The sequence below is a fragment of the Cenococcum geophilum genome, assembly GCF_001692895.1.
Source record: "Cenococcum geophilum 1.58 unplaced genomic scaffold K441scaffold_63, whole genome shotgun sequence".
In the NCBI taxonomy this organism is placed as follows: Eukaryota; Fungi; Ascomycota; class Dothideomycetes; order Gloniales; family Gloniaceae; genus Cenococcum; species Cenococcum geophilum.
In genome coordinates this window covers 316,193-333,379 of record NW_027137621.1, presented here as the reverse complement: position 1 = coordinate 333,379, position 17,187 = coordinate 316,193, and the positions used below count along the sequence as shown (strand labels likewise).

Here is a 17,187-nt window from a genome sequence, read left to right as displayed (position 1 = left end):
ATAGCAGCAAATTAATAAGGGCGAAGGCCAGATATAAGATTGACCCGTTTCCGCGCCGGCAGTGACCGAATCAGAGCCCACGTCCCACCATTTGACTTTAGATCTTTCCTTCCTCGAGCATACGATTCACCTTACTCATCTGCACCTACCATTTTTGCTTTTGCTCAGCCACTTCAAGTCAGCGCAGTCGAAACACGCATCCCACGCCTTACGTTGGCTAGGTCTTGTGCGTCAACGTCCTCGCATAGTAGTCTTCCACATCCCCAGACTATACATATGCTGCGCGCCCAAATCACCCTCACTAACGTGCATCTGCAATCGCTTCAGGCCTCCAACACCCGTTCAGCCCTTCAGCCTTACAACTCGAGACAATGGCAGTTCCAGGCCAATGCGAACACTCCTTCAAAATGATCAAATCAGACACAACCCTTATTCTCTGGAATTGCAACATGTGCCACTCAGGGCCCCACTGGTACATCTTCGAATGCCAACACTGCAAGTTGAAGACGTGCAGGCCGTGCACGTACAAGGCTTAAGCGGAGGCTGGCTGACACGCGGTACGCACAAACCCCTAAACCCAAAAGCTCTCTTTTCCTACGCATCGTTCCCACGTGGTGCGGCTGCATTCCAAACTGCACCGCCGGAGACCAGAAACCCGAAGAAATTTAATTAAACAAAAAAAGGAAGAAAAAAGGAGAAAAAAAGAAAGCCTGAAGATGATACAATTGGCTGCTTATGCGCATGGCATTCGGCATTCCCACGACGGCGAAAGGGCGAGCACCCAGCAGAAAAGGAATGAGGAGAAGAAAGCTGACAAGCGAATGCTAATGATGAGCGACCGCAGATGATTTTGGACCCCTGTGGTGTGCTGTGACGATCTGCGTTTTGCGTCGCCAGCCGGCAGGGATGCCCCATCCCCAAGTCCACGCTGTCGGTTCCCCAAGATCTCTGTCACATTTCGTTGCATGAGGGCCTTGTCACGGCGCCTCGATCGCTCCCATCGGCTTTCCAATCTCCCTGTCGGTTTTCTATGTTTTCTAATGTCTGCTGGGCAGTCCAGTCGGGTATTTGCGGAATTTGCGGCGCCTCTGGTGGATACCTTTTCTCCCGGAGTTAACCTGGCGGCTATCTCGTCCTTTTCGTTTTTGGCCTCGCAATCGGTACACCAAAAAGCAAACTTGAACTTCTGCTCTAGATCGGTTTTGGATGTGGCGTGGGGGAATGTTCCATCTGGTCCGCTGGAGTCAGCATCCTTCGTGGCATCTCACCGCTTTCTTTCACGCCATCAGTGGGCCATTGCCCTTGTTTCAGCCTGTTGATTGAAAAAGTTTCCTGTACTCGCCTACGAACCTTCAATTGTACCACTGCCTCCTTCCCCTTCCCGTAATTTCTAATCATTTCCGTGCCTTTTCAGGACCCTACCATGTAAGACCGCGCGTTGTCGTTGGTTTTTTGCAGGATTTCAATGTATCAAACCCTGTGGATTTTTTTGCGTGGCTGTTGTTGAAGCATACTTTGATGCTTTTATCGTCTCAATACGGTGGGAGGTAAATTGTGTATTCTTACGGACGCGATTTCGGTACCTAGTTGGACAAATTTGTTACTGGTCTAGATTCTCCGTGAAACTTCACATGCATATCTCACCGGACGGATCTCTGGGCACAGGCAAGATACTGCAGCTATCCGGTGAAAATTACGTTCGTTAATATGATCCTCGGTTAGGCTTGCAGTTGAATTCCGATTTACGGCTTACCCGATCACATTATATCTCACATCACTCTAAATACTCCCCATTGTCAAGCTCACGCCTCGCGCTCAGAATCGCGATTTCCTAATCCGCCAACGTGAGCACTTGATCACATCTGCCTGGCCATTCCACTACACCCATCCACCGCTTCATGCAATCAGGCGCATGGAATTACAAACAGCCCAGCACCATATGATAGCATCGCTGCAGCAAGATCTCAATCCACTCTTCTTTGCCCATATGACTATTCGGACTATCCTCTTATAGAGGAGCTATCTTTTAAAGAGAAGCTGTTGCATGAAACTATCAAAACTCATCAATCAAGGCGCCTCTTGCGGTTAGTCGTTGCGCCATTGTATCACCGAAGCCACCCAAAGTCAGATTTAGTTACAGATCAATACTCCGTCTCAGACACGCTTGATCACAGGTAAGCAAGGCGGGATTTTAGTATCCGCTGACGGACGATTTTCACGCCACTACTGCACTTCTCCGTTCTCCAGTGCTGCTACCTAACTCTAACCCTACCAAGCTGCACTATCTGGCGACGGTGCAACTCATAACGGCTGGTTGCACTACATGCCGCCGTAGCAGCGCTACCGTTAGCATGCTCTACTTGATCAAGATTGGAGCGTTTAGAGTCCGCAACGAAGCAAAAAATTACCAATATCGTGAAGGATAGCCGGAGGAAGGATATGTCATTGAAATAAAAAGAGAATGATCTTCTCCAAGATAACCCATCCCTCGTACAACACTCTCAATCTCCCTGAAGCATGGAAAATTTGTACATCGAGGTCACTGTGATGGTAGGTTTATATAGGTGACTCTAAGTAGGTAGATAAAGCTAAATTTAGCTTTACCGGCGATGCTATGCTCGCTCTGGTGGTGTTAAGCCAGGGTAGTTTAAGATTGGTAATGCTTTGCGGTGTGCCTAAGCAGACAAGTTTATTGGCTTTTAACCCCGCATTTGCAAACCCCGCCCCAGGTTTTTCAGCTTAAGTGAAGCTACCAGTAAGCCGCAACCACACGCTACTTGCCCCAAACCCACAGATAATAATGAAAGCTAGACTGGAGAGATGTTGCCTAACGGCATGAACAACGAAGCACATGCACAATCGGCGAACATTTATTGACTTCGCAGTCTCCGACACGCGGGGGCTGAAGTCTCCTCCCGGACATGGGCGAATTGGCCCAATGGTAGCTAGCTAGGTGGGCTGGCCCCCAAACCGTCCGTGCAGCATTGCTGATAGCGCATCTAATTAACAACAGCTCCCCCGCTTCGTCGAGCGGGCAATTCTCCTCTATCCATACCCAGCGTCTTGTGAATACCACTACTCCCTGCGATGGCCTCTGATATTGGAATTTCCGAGGACCCGCCAGCGGCCAAAGATCCTCAGCAGACCCTCAACGAGTTTTGGGATAGCCTGATAACCAAGAAACCGGGCAAGGTCACCTCGATCTTTCCCCCGAGCTTATACGCCAACCTCCTCCCGCCAAGACACAAGAAGGGGCCAGCCAAAGGCAAAAATGCGGCCGAGAGCTATGAGGCTGCGGCGGAGGAATGTAGGAACAAGGTCAAACGCATTGTGCGGGAGTGCAACCGCACCAACGAGAAGTTCACCGATCCCGACTTCGACATTGAGGGGGACTTCAGGCGGGGGAATTGCTTGAAGGGATTGCTATCGTGTTTTGACGATGATGAGGACTCTGGCCCCTCAAGTGCGAGCCCTGTTAGCGTTTTTCAGCTCAAGCAATGCCTGAACACGCTTAAGGATTCCGGCATTCTGGCTAGTCCTATAGTCTCGCTGGACATGAACCTCCTCAGCAAATGTTTCGACTACGTTGGCAGCTCTCGCTCTTCTGAACCAGGTTCCGTTCACAGAGTTGAATGGATCTATGAGAATCCTTCGTTTGTGGTAGACGGCTACTCGAGCTCTGACGTACGCCAAGGTAGAAACGGAGACTGCTGGTGGATTGCAGCCGTCGCTACACTCTGCAGCCTCGAGAAGCTGATGGACAAGGTTTGCGTTGCCCGTGATGAAGAATGCGGGGTTTATGGTTTCGTCTTTCATCGCGACGGAGAGTGGGTCTCCACAGTCATCGACGACAACCTTTATCTTACAAATGAGGATTTCGATGTCTTTGGCGATAATTACGATGCCAGCGGCGAAAAGGAGCGCAAGTACAAGAAGAACAACCAAACAGGCTCCGATGCTCTCTACTTCGCCAAATGTGCGGACGCGAATGAAATCTGGCTTCCACTGCTGGAGAAAGCGTACGCTAAAGTACATGGTGACTACGAAGCCATTGAAGGCGGAATTTCTGGAGAGGCAGTTGAGGATATGACGGGTGGTGTGACAACCAACATCATGACTAACAAGATTCTGAGCAAGGAGAGGCTCTGGAAGGAACTCTTGAATGTCAACAAGCAGTTCATTTTCGCAGCATCGTCGCCGTGGCTCGGATCTGATTCTGAAGCCAGAAGAGGTCTTGCCCTCAGTCACGCATATTCCATTCTCAAGGCCGTGGAAGAGGAGGACGAGGAGGGCAACAAAGTTAGGCTGGTGTTAATAAGGTAAGCATTTCAGTATTCCAAGACAGCCCCTCGCCAAATTCACCGGCACGTCCTGGCTCACACAATATCACTTTAGAAATCCCTGGGGCAAGAGAGCCTGGAACGGCATCGGCGAATGGAACGGCCCGTGGAGCGACGGCTCCAAGGAATGGACGCCGTACTGGATGAGCAAACTCAACCACCGCTTCGGCGACGACGGCGAGTTCTGGATGTCGTACGACGACCTCCGCAGTAAATTCGAGATGCTCGACCGCACACGCCTCTTCGACCACGAGTGGACGGTCGTCCAGCAATGGGCCAGCGTCAACGTGTCGTGGGTCAGCGGCTACCTCAACACCAAGTTCCTGGTAGAGATCAAGAAGGCCGGCCCGACCGTGTTTGTGCTCTCACAGGTTCGTCTGCGCTAGTTCTGAATCACAGAATCCCATTGACGCTAACCGGGTTGTCCCAGCTTGACGACCGCTACTTCAGAGGCCTCGAAGGCCAGTACAGGTTCGACCTGCACTTCCTGCTGCAGGAAGAAGGCGCCGAAGCGGGCGACCACATCGTGCGTGCCCGCGGCGCCTGGTTCGGCAACAGGTCCATCAGCGCCGAAGTGGACCTGGAGCCTGGACGCTACGAAGTCCTGCCTAAGGTTGCGGCTATAAAGATTCCGACCAAGCCGGAGGTGCAAGATGTGGTAAAGGAGTTGGCGGAGAAGAATCCGCAGAAACTAAGGCAGATCGGCATGAATTATGACATGGCTAATGCGAAGGGTGTTGTGGAGTTGACGGAGGAAGAGAAAAAGGCGAAGGAGGCCAAGAAGAAGGCTGAAAAGGAGAAGGCTGAAAAGGAGAAGGCTGAGAAGGAGAAGGCCGAGAAGAAGAAAGCTAAGAAGCCGAAGCATAAGGGGAAGAAGAAGGCCAAGAAAGAAGAGGTTGCGGAGAAGAAGAAGGATAAGCCTGAAGCAAAGGAGGAAGAGAAGAAGGAAGAGGAGTCGTCGGAGGAAGAGGAATCGGAAGAAGATATAGAAGAAGGCAAGGAAGGAGAAGATGGGAAAGGTGAGGGGGTAGATGAAAGTGAAGATGAGGAAGAGAGCGAAGAAAGTGAGGAAGAGGAAGAAGAAGAGAATGGAGCTAAGGAGACTGGAAAACACAAGAAGAAGACCGCGCCCGCCGCTCCTAAACCAAGCGCCGCCGCGGACTATCCAACCCCGCCCGAGGTTGGCGCGGACCCAGACGGTGGGCCTTCTCTCGAGGACGCCGACGCTGCTCCTCAGCCTGCTGCCAATCCTCCTCCCGCCGAGGAAAAGATTAATCCTTGGAATGCGGTTTGTGTTATCGGCCTTCGCGTGTATTCGAAGGATCAAGACGTTACCATCAAACTAGTAAAGCCCAAAGATGACGAGGAGGCGGCATTGTTGGATGCCGATGGAGCCACACCTGCCGGAGCGACTATGTAAAGTGGAAACAATGGTTCTGCGTCTTAACTCATAAGGGGCGGAGCAATTTTCATTGGAATTCCATCTAGTTTTTAACTTCTGTATTAATAGATAACGTTGATCTCAGTGGCATGTCTTTCGAAACGGACTTAAGCCTATTAACGCCTTTCCCCTTGATGTTATCGCCTTAATGACAAAAGTAGTTTAATGTTCCATGCACTATTACTCGCACTGGGACCATCTCGAGCTCAATGGCTGCCATCAAAGTCAAAGCCTCTACCCAAGCAGTCACCACCCCATAACAAACCGCACCACTCATGAATTGCTCTTCTCCGGCGTCTCCGCCCCGCTCTCGTCCTTTGCATCCTCAGCCTTCTGCTTCTCTCCTCCCCAAACCCACGATGCTGCCTGAAAAGCCCCCACTCCGGCTCTCGTGCTCCATGCCACAGGAGCGACTCCATATCCGCCCATCGCCGCGCTTTCCAACGTCGCGAAGATACCGCCGGCCGCGCCAGTGCCCAATGTGGCTTGAATGCCCGCAGCAACGGAAGCTAGGAAATGAAAAAAGAAAAGTCAGTCAAAGATTCTAGGGAGTAAGTGGTATAAAACGAAATGGGCAAGTAACAAACACTGACACCGGGGTGGCAGTGCTAGGAGAAGTTGGGATAGGGGTGGAGCAGGACAACAGGGCCGTTGATGCTCAAGATCGTATTGAGAAAAAAAGGTGGGGGGGGGGGCGAGGTAGAGCATTTATTATTACTAGTGCAAATCCCAGAATAGGAGAATAGTACCTGCGCGTGGCCCAATGCTCGTCCACCCAAGCGCTCCAAGCAGTGGGGTGGACACAAGGCCCGGTGCAAAAAACACTACACCACCGGCAACATGGAAAGCAGTTTGGTATGGGTGCGCTATGATCCAATCTGTCACATCTGTGGGGAGGTTCTTGTAGTCAATTGCAAAAACGACGTCTTGGACCTCACGAAACTTCTCTTGCGCGTCCGTGGAGAGTTTATTATAGTCGATTGCAAGAACGCCATCTTGGGCCTCACGAAGCTTCTCTTGGACTTCTGTGGAGAATTTATTACAGTCAGCGGAGGCGAGACAAGACTTGAATGATGCTTGGTAAGCGGAAATTGCAGTGTCTGCAAGGTAGATGGAGGATTTCTGCACGAGAGATGAGAGCTGGTTGAGCGCGTTCTGGGATAAGGCTGAGAAGTTGGGCGTCAAAGCTGCCTCGGCGGTTGAGCCGTCGGATGTAGCTAGTACAGGCTTTTCTCCTAATGCAGACGTGGCAACGGAAAAAAGAGCAACTACTGAGGAGAGCTTCATTGGGTGTATGGCAGGGGGATATGGAAGCTGAGGGATGTGAAGGCTGGTGTTGTAGATGTTAAGTAGCGAAGGAACCACGCCGCATTATCGATAGAATCAACAAATCCAAGCGACCTAGTAAAGCATAGACCCGAAGAGTTGCCGAGCGAGACCGAGACTGATAGACCTGCAGCTAAACGGGCCAAATTAGATGGTGTCGTAAACAAGATTTGATACAAGCACTATATAGGATATCATACATTGAATAATCCCAAGCACAGTGGCATACATGTACAGTCTATAGTGTGGGAACGGTGGCGTTTCATGTACTTCCAGTTCTCTCTAAAGCGTGCCAGGAGGTCGCAAACCTCCATCCCAACTCCGTCTTAAACATCGACCTTCTCCTCTTTCTGCTCTTCGTCTGCCTTCACGGGCGGTTTACTTTGCCTCTCCACAAGCTCAAAGAACAACCTCGACACCTCCTTCCACTCCTCTTTCCTCTCCGCCTCACGGCATACTAATCTGCACCCCTCCTCCTGCTCCTCAAACACCGCACCCCAGACCACCTTGATTAGCGCGCCCACACCCAGACTAAACGGAATGAGCTGGCCGACGGGCAAGATGCTCTGCACGCCATTGACATAGTTCCACTGGATCGTCAGCTCGGTCGAGATGACGAGCTGGATGAAGATAGAGGCGGTGGTGATGGCGTCACCGATGATGGCGCGGCGGTCCGGCGGCGGCGGCGGGTGCGCCGTCATGTGCAGCCGCTGCACGAGGCCGAGCGTGTTGGCGGTCGGCACATGTGACGCGGGGTAGGTCAACGCGGCATGCAGGAGCGCCGGCCACGTTCTCAGCGGCGGCCGCGAGTAGGACTGTGAGAGGAAGGCCATGAGGTGCGGCAGCTGAGGCGTCAAGGAGTTGAAGAAGCCTTTGTACCATCTTCGCTTGTTTGGTGAAGGCATGCCTGGGAAAAGATAGGTCGGGATGTGATAGATGAGCGTCACGATGCGGGGAAGGCTGTGTGGGTGTGTGAGGATGGTGTAGGGGAGACGAAGGAGGGAGTAAGGCGGCGGAGAAGGTGGCGGGCATAGCCGGGTGAGATAGGTGTTTGCTGAGAGGAGAGCATCGATGCTATAAGAAGATCCGGATGGCTGTCGAATGATTGATGTACCGGATGGTGAGATGGCCGCCGGTCCACTTTTGAAAGTTTTGCTTGATTTGGTTGTTGGCGATGATGGTTGGGATATATTTACGGTGTTCACTCTTGTTGGCCCAGAGAAGTCAAAATCCTCTTCGTTCAGTTCAATCTTTTCTAGTGGGCTATGTGGAGATGTCGAGGCTGGAATCGCACGTTTACAATCACAACCTTCACTTCTTTCAGCGGATCTTGTTTGGAGAATGTCGTCCTTCCCGGTTTGAGTGCTACAGCGAGTGGCTAATGGGTCGCTCTGCTCTTGCTCTTCGCGCCGCTTCTCCATAGAGACGCGGAGTTCATCTTCGCAGCCGTGTAGACTGTCTTCACTATCTTGTAGTGCCTCCCGCAATTCCTTCTCAAGGGCCTTCATGAAGTTTCCTTCGGTAACCTTCTCTAGTTGACGATTCCGGTAACCTCGAATGGCATTTAGAGTAAAGCGGAAGCATCTACCCAGAATCCAAGGAACACAGAGAATCAGATTGGCAATTCTAACCCAACCAAGCAGGTTCCCTTGAGTATACAGCCAGTACACCATAGTTTGATTATTAGGGGTTGGAGTCCTCTTCATTTGATTTATTCCAACAAACCAATACCAGATGCTGAATGCATCTAGGGCGATGAAACAGACCCCTTGCATCAACTGAAGCTTGACAGGAGCAACCCATGGAAGACTGTCCTTACGTTGTCCATCCTGGCGTCGAAGACTCACGCCATACATATTGGTGCCGATGTAGGCGACGAGATAAGTAATCTGAATAAGTAGGAACGGTTCCACGGCGTAGGTGCTTGACGTATCCCGACAGAGAAAAGCAGTTCCAAATATCATGGCAACCATGAAGAGAATATTGACAGATTGGAGGTAGGGGGCCTCGCCCGGCACAAAACGGTTCGCTGCCCATACCGATAACGCCTGTGTGTAGTAACCGATGCGAATCCCAAGCCCATAGACATCCTGATTACCATTAAAGCCATAATGCTGGCTGCCGACCATGGTGTTGTTGAGCGAGGCTCCGGAGGAGCTCTCGGCGAGTTCGGAATATCATATAGTCTCTGGCCGACATTGTCGCATGGCTAGTTGAGGTGACGCCGTGTTAATATCATAAGGCTCGTAAAACGCGCAGACTAGACAGGAGGTCGCGTGGGCCAATTAAATTAGTGCGCTTGTACACAGCCTCCACAGAATACGAGGGTTACGATACGATCGTTGTCACTGGCTGAACGTCAAAGGATGAGCGACAGAGATCGCTGTCATGAGTTCTTGCACCTTCCTAATTAGGAGGTTAAGTTACTAACTCTCTTAGTATATTATTAAGTAAGATTTTTTTTTATATATAAATTTTTATAAGCTTTATATAAATTCTAAGTTATAGCTATTATATAATTAGTAGCATTAAAGTAGTTATTATAACTTAAAATTTGTTAAAATTTATTAGTGCTGTAATTTACGCAGCCGGTATTGCAGCTTATGTAGCAGTGCTAAAAATTACGCATTTGTAGCGGGATCGTGCCTAAATTTACGTGGGGTAGGCTGATAGCTGCGCACCCGTGATTGCGCGTGCGCAGTCGCTTAATTTCCTAATTAGGAAGGTGCAAGAACTTATATTCGGGGTGCTGAGAGTTCTGACGATCTTTCAGCTGCGAACCAATCATGTAAATCCACCAAGCAAAATCGTCTTCAAAAAGTCTGAGGGTGCCACTATCCTAGTTTGTACCTAGTTTCTGGTATCTATTCTACTCTCAACACACGTCATAGTTATCAACTTAGAAAAGGTTCTATTTATAGCCACAGAGCATATTTCGAAGTTGCATATATCGTAGCAATTCCGCTGTCCAGTATTTCCAAACATAAATCCCGGATATCTTTCACCGCAGTGCTTGCACCCTACGCTCCACTTAAATATCCCTTCCGGCTACCCAGCCAGAAGAAAAAATAAGTAATGGAGCATACAATAACACTCATGGCAACGCCCCCGGCCCACGGTGTGGTCGCAAACTGTGCTAGCTCAGCGTCAGTCTTGAACAGCACCAACCAGCCATTGCCGCCAAGCCCCAGCTGATCGCCCTTACAATAGCACCGATCGTAGACTCCCGTGTATTCGAGCAGCGAGCTCAAGACCAACCAGAAGGCGTTCAGCGCCGCTATCAACTTGCCCAAAACGCGGGTTAGGACAGCCGCACCACATAGCGCGGAGTGGCCCCAGGTGCGCGTATTATGTTTGCGAAAGTCTATGGCAGGTGTATTGCGGTGCTCGCGCTGATACCGCAGCAGCGCGGCGTGGGAGAAGAACATCGATGCCGTAAGGAGTATCCATACTAGCGTAGCAAAACCGCCGTAAAGTGCATAGCCGCCTGACCGGCACCCAATTCCTCTGGTAGGTGTGTAATAAGCTATTAGTATTCCTGGGCCAGTTGTGCCCCATTGCACGAAAACGGCGAAGAGAGCTGCGACAAAGATGCGCTTCCAGACTTCTGCCGCGATCTCACTCCATTCGGGATACGCCATAATCGGAGCTCTGTCGCGATCTAGGCCGCAGTACTGTGCTGTGGTGCATAGGTCGCCTGCTAAGTTCTTCTCAGGTCGTTTCGTAGAGTCCCATGACGATCCTGGCTTGCATGTCTTGCCGCTAGCGAGCGCAGCGAGCGTAGTTGCCGTTGCGGACTCGATAGTGCGGGCCAGCTGCCACCATGTAAAGACGCGTGCATAATTGAAGATGGGACCTTCTAGTCTCTCATCACCGATGATATCAGCGCCACACCAGCCGGGAAGCTCGAGATTTGTCACTGGAGGAGCTTCAAACGCAGCCTCGTTAGTCGGCATGCGATGAGGCTGCAGAGCGAGACCTGTCCGGACAACGATGCCGAGTTGCTCGCCCTCTTCCGTAAAAGGACCTTCATCACTGACAGGCGATTCTTTGGCCCGATAGGCATCATCGGTGTGAAGAGCTTCGTCGATCGAGTCCGCACTTGCCTGAGTTCCGACCGTGACCCATCCCCAGATGACAGGAATCTAGGGACAAATTAGCAAAGGAGCACCCCTCAACGACTGGTGGTTTCCGCTTACCAACCACGTCCACAAACTACTCGAGGACAGCTGATACGCAACAACTATATCACCTGTTGAGGTTATGAATGAGCTGCTGACGGTGAATAACCACGCAATTGCAGCGGCCAGGATCTGTGCAACGAGCGAAAACGTAACTCCTCTTCTTGTCGTTCTTAACCTCTTTTGCACGTTCCGCCACCATGNCTGATTCTTCGGCGCAACTAGTAGACTACTCAACCATCCCTTCTCCTGCGATGCCCGGAGAGGCACTTGCTGCGCTTCCTGGAGCAGATATTGGATCGCACGCACCCGGTCGCTGTATTCAGCGTATTTGTCATGCACAGCGTGCGACTGCGCTTTCATGGACAACTTGTGGAACCGCTCGCGCACCCAGTATCGGTTGAGGATGGTGAGCGTCAGCGAGTATGTGATCATGGTCGGACTACCGACTGCAAGGCAGAAGCTCATCATATTTCCCCATGGCGTGGCGGTTTCGTAGGGCAGTTGTGCCGTGAGTGCTAACCATGGAAGTAGATAGTTGGAGAAAGAGGCAGCAAATTGCTGGAAATCGAAACTCTGGGCGGTGCATTAGCTTCTGGAGACTTATAGAAATGTCTTCAACTAGCAATTGCGTGTTTTGGGGTCAGTACATATGGGATCGCGCTCATATTGCAGTACTTGTAACAGTCGGCGATCGTGACTCCCCACGTGTCATTAGTGATCTGTGATATGGGCTGCCCGTTCGCGTCAACCAGGTGAATTAGACCTTTCGTGAAGTTTTGGTCTTCCTATAACGGTAGATCCGTGATGCATTTTGCGTTCCATCCTTGCGTTGGGAGGTTCCCAAGGATGGCTTCCATGCGCAATTGTAGGTTTGGTTGTCTGTATGAAATCTACGCGATTTGCACGCGGGTCTCCGCACAAGTACTGATTGGTTTGCAGCAAAAGCTTGTCTTCGAGTTGGGGCAGTGAGAAACCTGAGAGCAGGGCCAGCCCAGTCACCGGGCGGCCTGCGCTAATGTATCATAGGAACTGTGACATGTCCTCGAGCCGCATTATTTCAGCTAGGGAACACGGGAGCGAGGACGAATTCAAGCCACCATATAGGAACAAGGATCCTTCCATTAGCTAGCGCGGAACACAGCGGCACGCACCTGCGGGATGCGGGACATGTTTCTCCCAGCGACGATTGGTGAGTGTTATCTCGTAAATCAGACGCTCCGTAGCAGAATTTAACCGAACTTAGTTAACTTAGCACGTGCTTAGTTACGGGGCAAGAATACACTCGTCTGCTCCTTATATTTTAAGAGCCCATACTCTTTACCATATTGTCCTCTTACATCGACTCTCCTGTGACTCTTGCTCGGCTTGCCTGCTCCCTACCGTTCACCTGGCAACTTTCGACTACCACCAAAGCTTGGACCATAAGCTCTCGGACCCCCGTGGAAAATTCGTTGGATAGGGAGCAGTACAAACGTCCGTGCGCACCAACGATCCGTCTGATTTATGAGATAAGGGCACCTATCACCTGCCTCATTAAGGCGTCCACTCGGTTTCTGGCGCCCTAGTTGTGCCCTCATGAACGGCTCTTACATACTGAAGAAAAACATGCCGGTTTGTCTATATATTTGAGTTTTAAATTATTTCATGTTGTCTGGATTAAATTTAGAGTGGCGAGGACTAATCGAATGGTTCTTCCCACGTATTTTAGCCCTATACGCAGGATATGTCCTGTTGCTGCAGATTATATGCTCTAACTAAAGGCGTCTAAAAGGCTGTCCAAAGTACTTCTGGCGAGTCAGAAGAATCGCCAAGACGTCTCTTGAGTGATACAGCAGACTTGCATTAATCGACTGCACAATTTACAATTTCTCCATTTCCAAAGGACTGAACAAGGGTATAAGAGCCCAGAACTCTAACTCCAACCAGCACCGCCATCAAAGTACCATAATTTTCCAAGACCAACCCAAAAGCAAGAATACTCCATTCAAAAAACCGTCTACTTCTTTGGCAAGTCCCTGAACACCTTTTTAAAGATATCCTTACTCTTGTACAAATTCAGCAATCGTAGCCTTTCGTTGTCCAAATGCGCGCTATCGCTTGCCTGGCCACACGGCAGATGCGCTGCCGGAGCGCCAAATTCCTTCTCTAGGAAGCGAATTGATGGGATGGAGCCACCTTCACGGATATACAGTGGTTTTCTGGCCAGAGTTGTCGGCTGGCTAGACTCATTATCGTTCGGCACATCGTCACCGACGCTAGTACTACTATTTGCGAGTGTGTTCGATGTTGCAGGAGAAGGTTTAGAGGAAGTGAAGCCAAGTTGCTTGGTGAGTGACTTGGCCGCGCTCACCGAGCTTTTTCGTCGGCCTTGGGTTGGGCCCCAGACTTTCATAATGGCCTCTTCCAGAGTCTTAAAGATCTCATTATTGAAGTCTCCAAGCCATGGCTCGGCTTGGTGGTCGATTGTAACCGTGAGTCGGTTCTGAGAGCCAAGTTTGTCGAATTCAGAATGTAAGAAGCTGGTGAGCATCCCCGCAATTTCGGCAGACTCTTGGTTTGGCACGAGACGTAGGGAAAGCGAGGCACGAGCTAGCCTTGGGATAATTGTTGAGTTTTCTGGACCCGATGTTTGAAAACGGTGGATGGTCAAAGATGCTTCTCGCCAACGTCGCATTAGCGACGTTGCAAGCTCTTCCGGATCACCGAGATCAGGATTTCCTCGAAGTAGCGTTTGTGTAATGTCCGCATATAGTGTTTTCTCTTCGTGGCTGAGTGGCAGAATAGGATCATAGAAACATGGAATTTGCACTCTCCCGTGGGTACCGGTGAGTTTGGCGAGAAGCATTACCAGATCTTTGAGGGATTCATCCAACATAGCACTCCCGTCGACTCCGCTATGGAGGTCGGGGTGTTTGCTTTCGACTTGTACTGTAGCATGAATTACTCCACGCAAGCCGTATGTAAGGCAAGGAACATGATCGTCAAGCCAATAGCTATTGGCTAAAAGGATCCAATCGATATCACCAATGAGTTTCTTGTTACGGCGAATTGCATCAGCAAAACCGCGAGAGCCGCACTCTTCCTCGCCCTCAATTAGGAAAACGACATCCGAGTCTAGTGTCTGATCTGCAATTAGATCAGCCACAGCATATATTGCGGCCATGATTGGTCCTTTATTGTCGGATGCCCCGCGTCCATACAAATATCCGTCAATTCCTTGCATCGAGAACGGATCGGTGATCCATTTGCCCTGTTCATTTTCGGCTGGAATGACATCGTAATGGCCATAGAATAGAATTTTCTTTCGTGATGCCGATTTGGCAGGATTACCTCTGAATTTTGCAAGAATGATTGGATTATAAGGGTCTTCGGCATTCAGCATCTCAGTAGCTGCCCCGAAATTCTTGAATACTGATCGAAGGTACGAGGCACCTCTCCGACAGTCCCCTTTGTATCGTGGATCAGAAGACACCGTACGGTAGGAAACAAATTGCTTTAGACTTTCAAATAAATGCTCTGTGGGATCAATGTCAGCGACAATGTAGATGGCTTTTAATTGGAAGGGACTTACCATTGCTAGTCTTCTTCCCACTAGCGGGGGCAGAGACGCAATCACGCACATCCCAGATCGCTACAGTGTTATCATTTCCTCCAGTCACGAAAATAGGTCGGTCGTTATATATAGTGAAAGTTGACGCCAAGATAAGATGGTTGTGTGCTTGAAATTTGCTAACGCTCTCATATTGACGGTTGAATTTCTGTAGGATTTTCAGTATCCTATAGATCAGGGGGCCATGCATACGCTTACCTGAACAATTCCAGTAACTCCAGCACTAAATAGATACCCACCACCCACACTCAGAGTCAGGACATCACCAGTCTTAGCCTTCAAGCTTCGCACAAGCTGCTTGGTCTCGAGGTCCCAGACGTTTATTTCCCCATCAAGACGTCCACTATAGAGAAATGTTCCATCCAATGCAAGTGTCAAGATAGACTCTCCCTCTTCTCTTCCATCCTCGAGCCTATGGAGTTCGTAGATAGCACCTCCACGTTTGGCATCCAAACCCCACAACCGGATGACGCCATCTCCGCCGCCTGAGATGAGTATTTCCTCACTTGGATCATCCGATATTATCCCTCGAGCCAATAGCATGCAATACACGTACCCAAAGTGTGCAAACTGACGTATATATTGTTTGTCGATCTCAAGTAAGCGTCCGCCTGTAGCATGCCGAGGACCTCCTTCAACTGACTGGCGTCTTGGCGTTCGGACTCCTCCTGGTCCAGATGAGTCAAAGAATCTGTCTTCTCGAAACGAGGGGTGTGATGTGGGTTTAGGCCGTGGTCGCGTGTCCTTTTCCTTCAAGTCATACCACTGTCCAAATATCAGTGTCAGTCTATGAGTTTCCGTTGGGCCCATAATACCTGTATGCTTGTGTTCTGAGCGCCCAAGTATACCGTCTGGAGGGTGGAGGAATACGAGACGCAGAATATGTCGCCAACGTCGTAGGTGGAGTATATGGAGTATACCCGTGAGAAAGTTCGCGTGCTCCAAACCTAGCGGTAGAATAAGTAGTGAGCTAGATTGCTGTAGCCACAAGCTTACATTAACTATCCGATCTCCGGCGCTTGAGAAGAGGAGCTCTTGGTCGTGTGATAAGCCAAGCCCCAGCACACTCCCTCTGTGTCCCTCAATGACAGTAACACGCTCATAAGTATCGAGACTGTACACTAGAACCTCCCCAACCTGTGTACCAGCAAAAATATACGCCTTAGAGACAACGAGCGCAAGAATGGATTTGTCGTGCCTCATGCGATGAAATAAGGCAGGGGTGGCCACTGGCTTGGTCGCCGCGGTTGGTCGACCATCGTCGTCCATAGTTGGTTCATAATGAACTGTGGTATCTTCTACCCCGCGTGGATCTGTCAGCGCATGCTGTAATGAGCCAATGGACGACATGAGAAGATTGTTTTAATCTTCGAGGTGGGACCAGAGCTTTGGCGAAACCCCTGACCTCGGCTCGGCCCGAATTTTTTTTGGTGGCGTGAGAGGGATCTCGAGTTTTCTCACCTTGCCTCAACAATACATCACCACCATGGGGAACACTCGATAGCTGCATTTCTATATCCACCAGCTTCGAAAGCTGACACATAGTACGGCCGACAGAACTACACCCGGTAAAATTGAGACACTGGAATAGTTCTGACTGTCGAGCCGCTGACGCTCGTGTTATTGGATCATGTCGAAGAACCGGACACTCATTCTCAGAATTGACATCTTGCGTGGGATAGATTCGCTTTGGCTGCGTACGAGGAATGGCAGCAGTACTTAAAGTCGAATGGCGAATGGCCGCCATCATACACCGCTCTGAACTCCAATCCTACAATGAGGGATATATGGGATGACGAGCGAGCACTCCAGAATTGCGAAATTTATGGATGACTCCTACAATTTGAGGCGCTGGCCAGACCTACCCAAATGCCTTGCCCGCGCCTGCAAGCACAAAAAATTCCAGATCGTAGGACATTCCAAGGTTACGTGCATGCAAGGTTATGCAGGTACAACTATTGACGAGCTATGCATATGGCGGAAGCGCCGAGGGGCTTGAGAAATCAATCAGCAATCGCTTCTAACTTTTCTTTTATCTATTTTTCTACTAGGCACCTATTTTGCACATATCGGACATGTCATGTTAGCTTTGGGGTTCCTCCTTTTTAACCCAGCAAAAAGAGGTAGTCCGTTCGTTGTATGTCTCTTTCAGATCGACGATGAATCGAAAAAAAAAAACGTGACATCTACATATAGACTAGATATTTCGGACGCATGCGGCCAATTGCTCATAAAATTCTTCCGAATGCATGTAGAGCTCCTCCTACCAGAGTGGTCATCATTTCA

At 50.1% G+C, this 17,187-nt stretch overlaps 6 protein-coding genes across 6 annotated transcripts; 2 read left to right on the top strand and 4 right to left on the bottom strand.

Moving 5' to 3' along the window:
* Positions 1 to 371: 371 nt before the first annotated feature.
* On the top strand, positions 372 to 536 carry K441DRAFT_586678 (uncharacterized protein; the record flags this gene model as incomplete). Its single annotated transcript, XM_067644645.1, has 1 exon — positions 372 to 536. One exon carries the CDS (start codon positions 372 to 374, stop codon positions 534 to 536), a length of 165 nt encoding a protein of 54 aa, XP_067498334.1.
* Positions 537 to 3,087: 2,551 nt separating this feature from the next.
* Positions 3,088 to 5,760, top strand: K441DRAFT_586611 (cysteine proteinase; the record flags this gene model as incomplete). The annotated part of the gene is made up of 3 exons (XM_067644639.1): positions 3,088 to 4,319; positions 4,396 to 4,711; positions 4,771 to 5,760. 3 exons carry the CDS (start codon positions 3,088 to 3,090, stop codon positions 5,758 to 5,760), a joined length of 2,538 nt encoding a protein of 845 aa, XP_067498333.1.
* Positions 5,761 to 5,805: 45 nt separating this feature from the next.
* On the bottom strand, positions 5,806 to 7,068 carry K441DRAFT_700252 (uncharacterized protein; the record flags this gene model as incomplete). The annotated part of the gene is made up of 2 exons (XM_067653236.1): positions 5,806 to 6,290; positions 6,531 to 7,068. The coding sequence occupies 2 exons, from the start codon at positions 7,066 to 7,068 to the stop codon at positions 6,055 to 6,057; spliced, it is 774 nt and encodes a 257-aa protein (XP_067498332.1). The 3' UTR covers positions 5,806 to 6,054.
* Positions 7,063 to 9,326, bottom strand: K441DRAFT_700251 (uncharacterized protein). The gene is made up of 2 exons (XM_067653235.1): positions 7,308 to 9,326; positions 7,063 to 7,240 (listed from the first exon to the last, which is right to left on the bottom strand). Exon 1 carries the CDS (start codon positions 9,234 to 9,236, stop codon positions 7,434 to 7,436), a length of 1,803 nt encoding a protein of 600 aa, XP_067498331.1. The 5' UTR covers positions 9,237 to 9,326; the 3' UTR covers positions 7,063 to 7,240; positions 7,308 to 7,433.
* A 611-nt stretch (positions 9,327 to 9,937) lies between these two features.
* On the bottom strand, positions 9,938 to 12,460 carry K441DRAFT_708600 (uncharacterized protein; the record flags this gene model as incomplete). Its single annotated transcript, XM_067653788.1, has 4 exons — positions 9,938 to 11,252; positions 11,307 to 11,864; positions 11,939 to 12,076; positions 12,443 to 12,460. 4 exons carry the CDS (start codon positions 12,458 to 12,460, stop codon positions 10,128 to 10,130), a joined length of 1,839 nt encoding a protein of 612 aa, XP_067498330.1. The 3' UTR covers positions 9,938 to 10,127.
* Positions 12,461 to 12,940: 480 nt separating this feature from the next.
* Positions 12,941 to 16,251, bottom strand: K441DRAFT_620526 (glutathione degradosome; the record flags this gene model as incomplete). The annotated part of the gene is made up of 5 exons (XM_067645933.1): positions 12,941 to 14,807; positions 14,863 to 15,049; positions 15,100 to 15,666; positions 15,717 to 15,848; positions 15,898 to 16,251. The coding sequence occupies 5 exons, from the start codon at positions 16,249 to 16,251 to the stop codon at positions 13,288 to 13,290; spliced, it is 2,760 nt and encodes a 919-aa protein (XP_067498329.1). The 3' UTR covers positions 12,941 to 13,287.
* Between the last annotated feature and the right edge of the window lie 936 nt (positions 16,252 to 17,187).

Coding starts and splice junctions, on each gene's coding strand:
- K441DRAFT_700251 (XM_067653235.1), bottom strand. CDS start 9,236: ATGGTCGGCAGCCAGCATTATGGCTTTAATGGTAATCAGGATGTCTAT.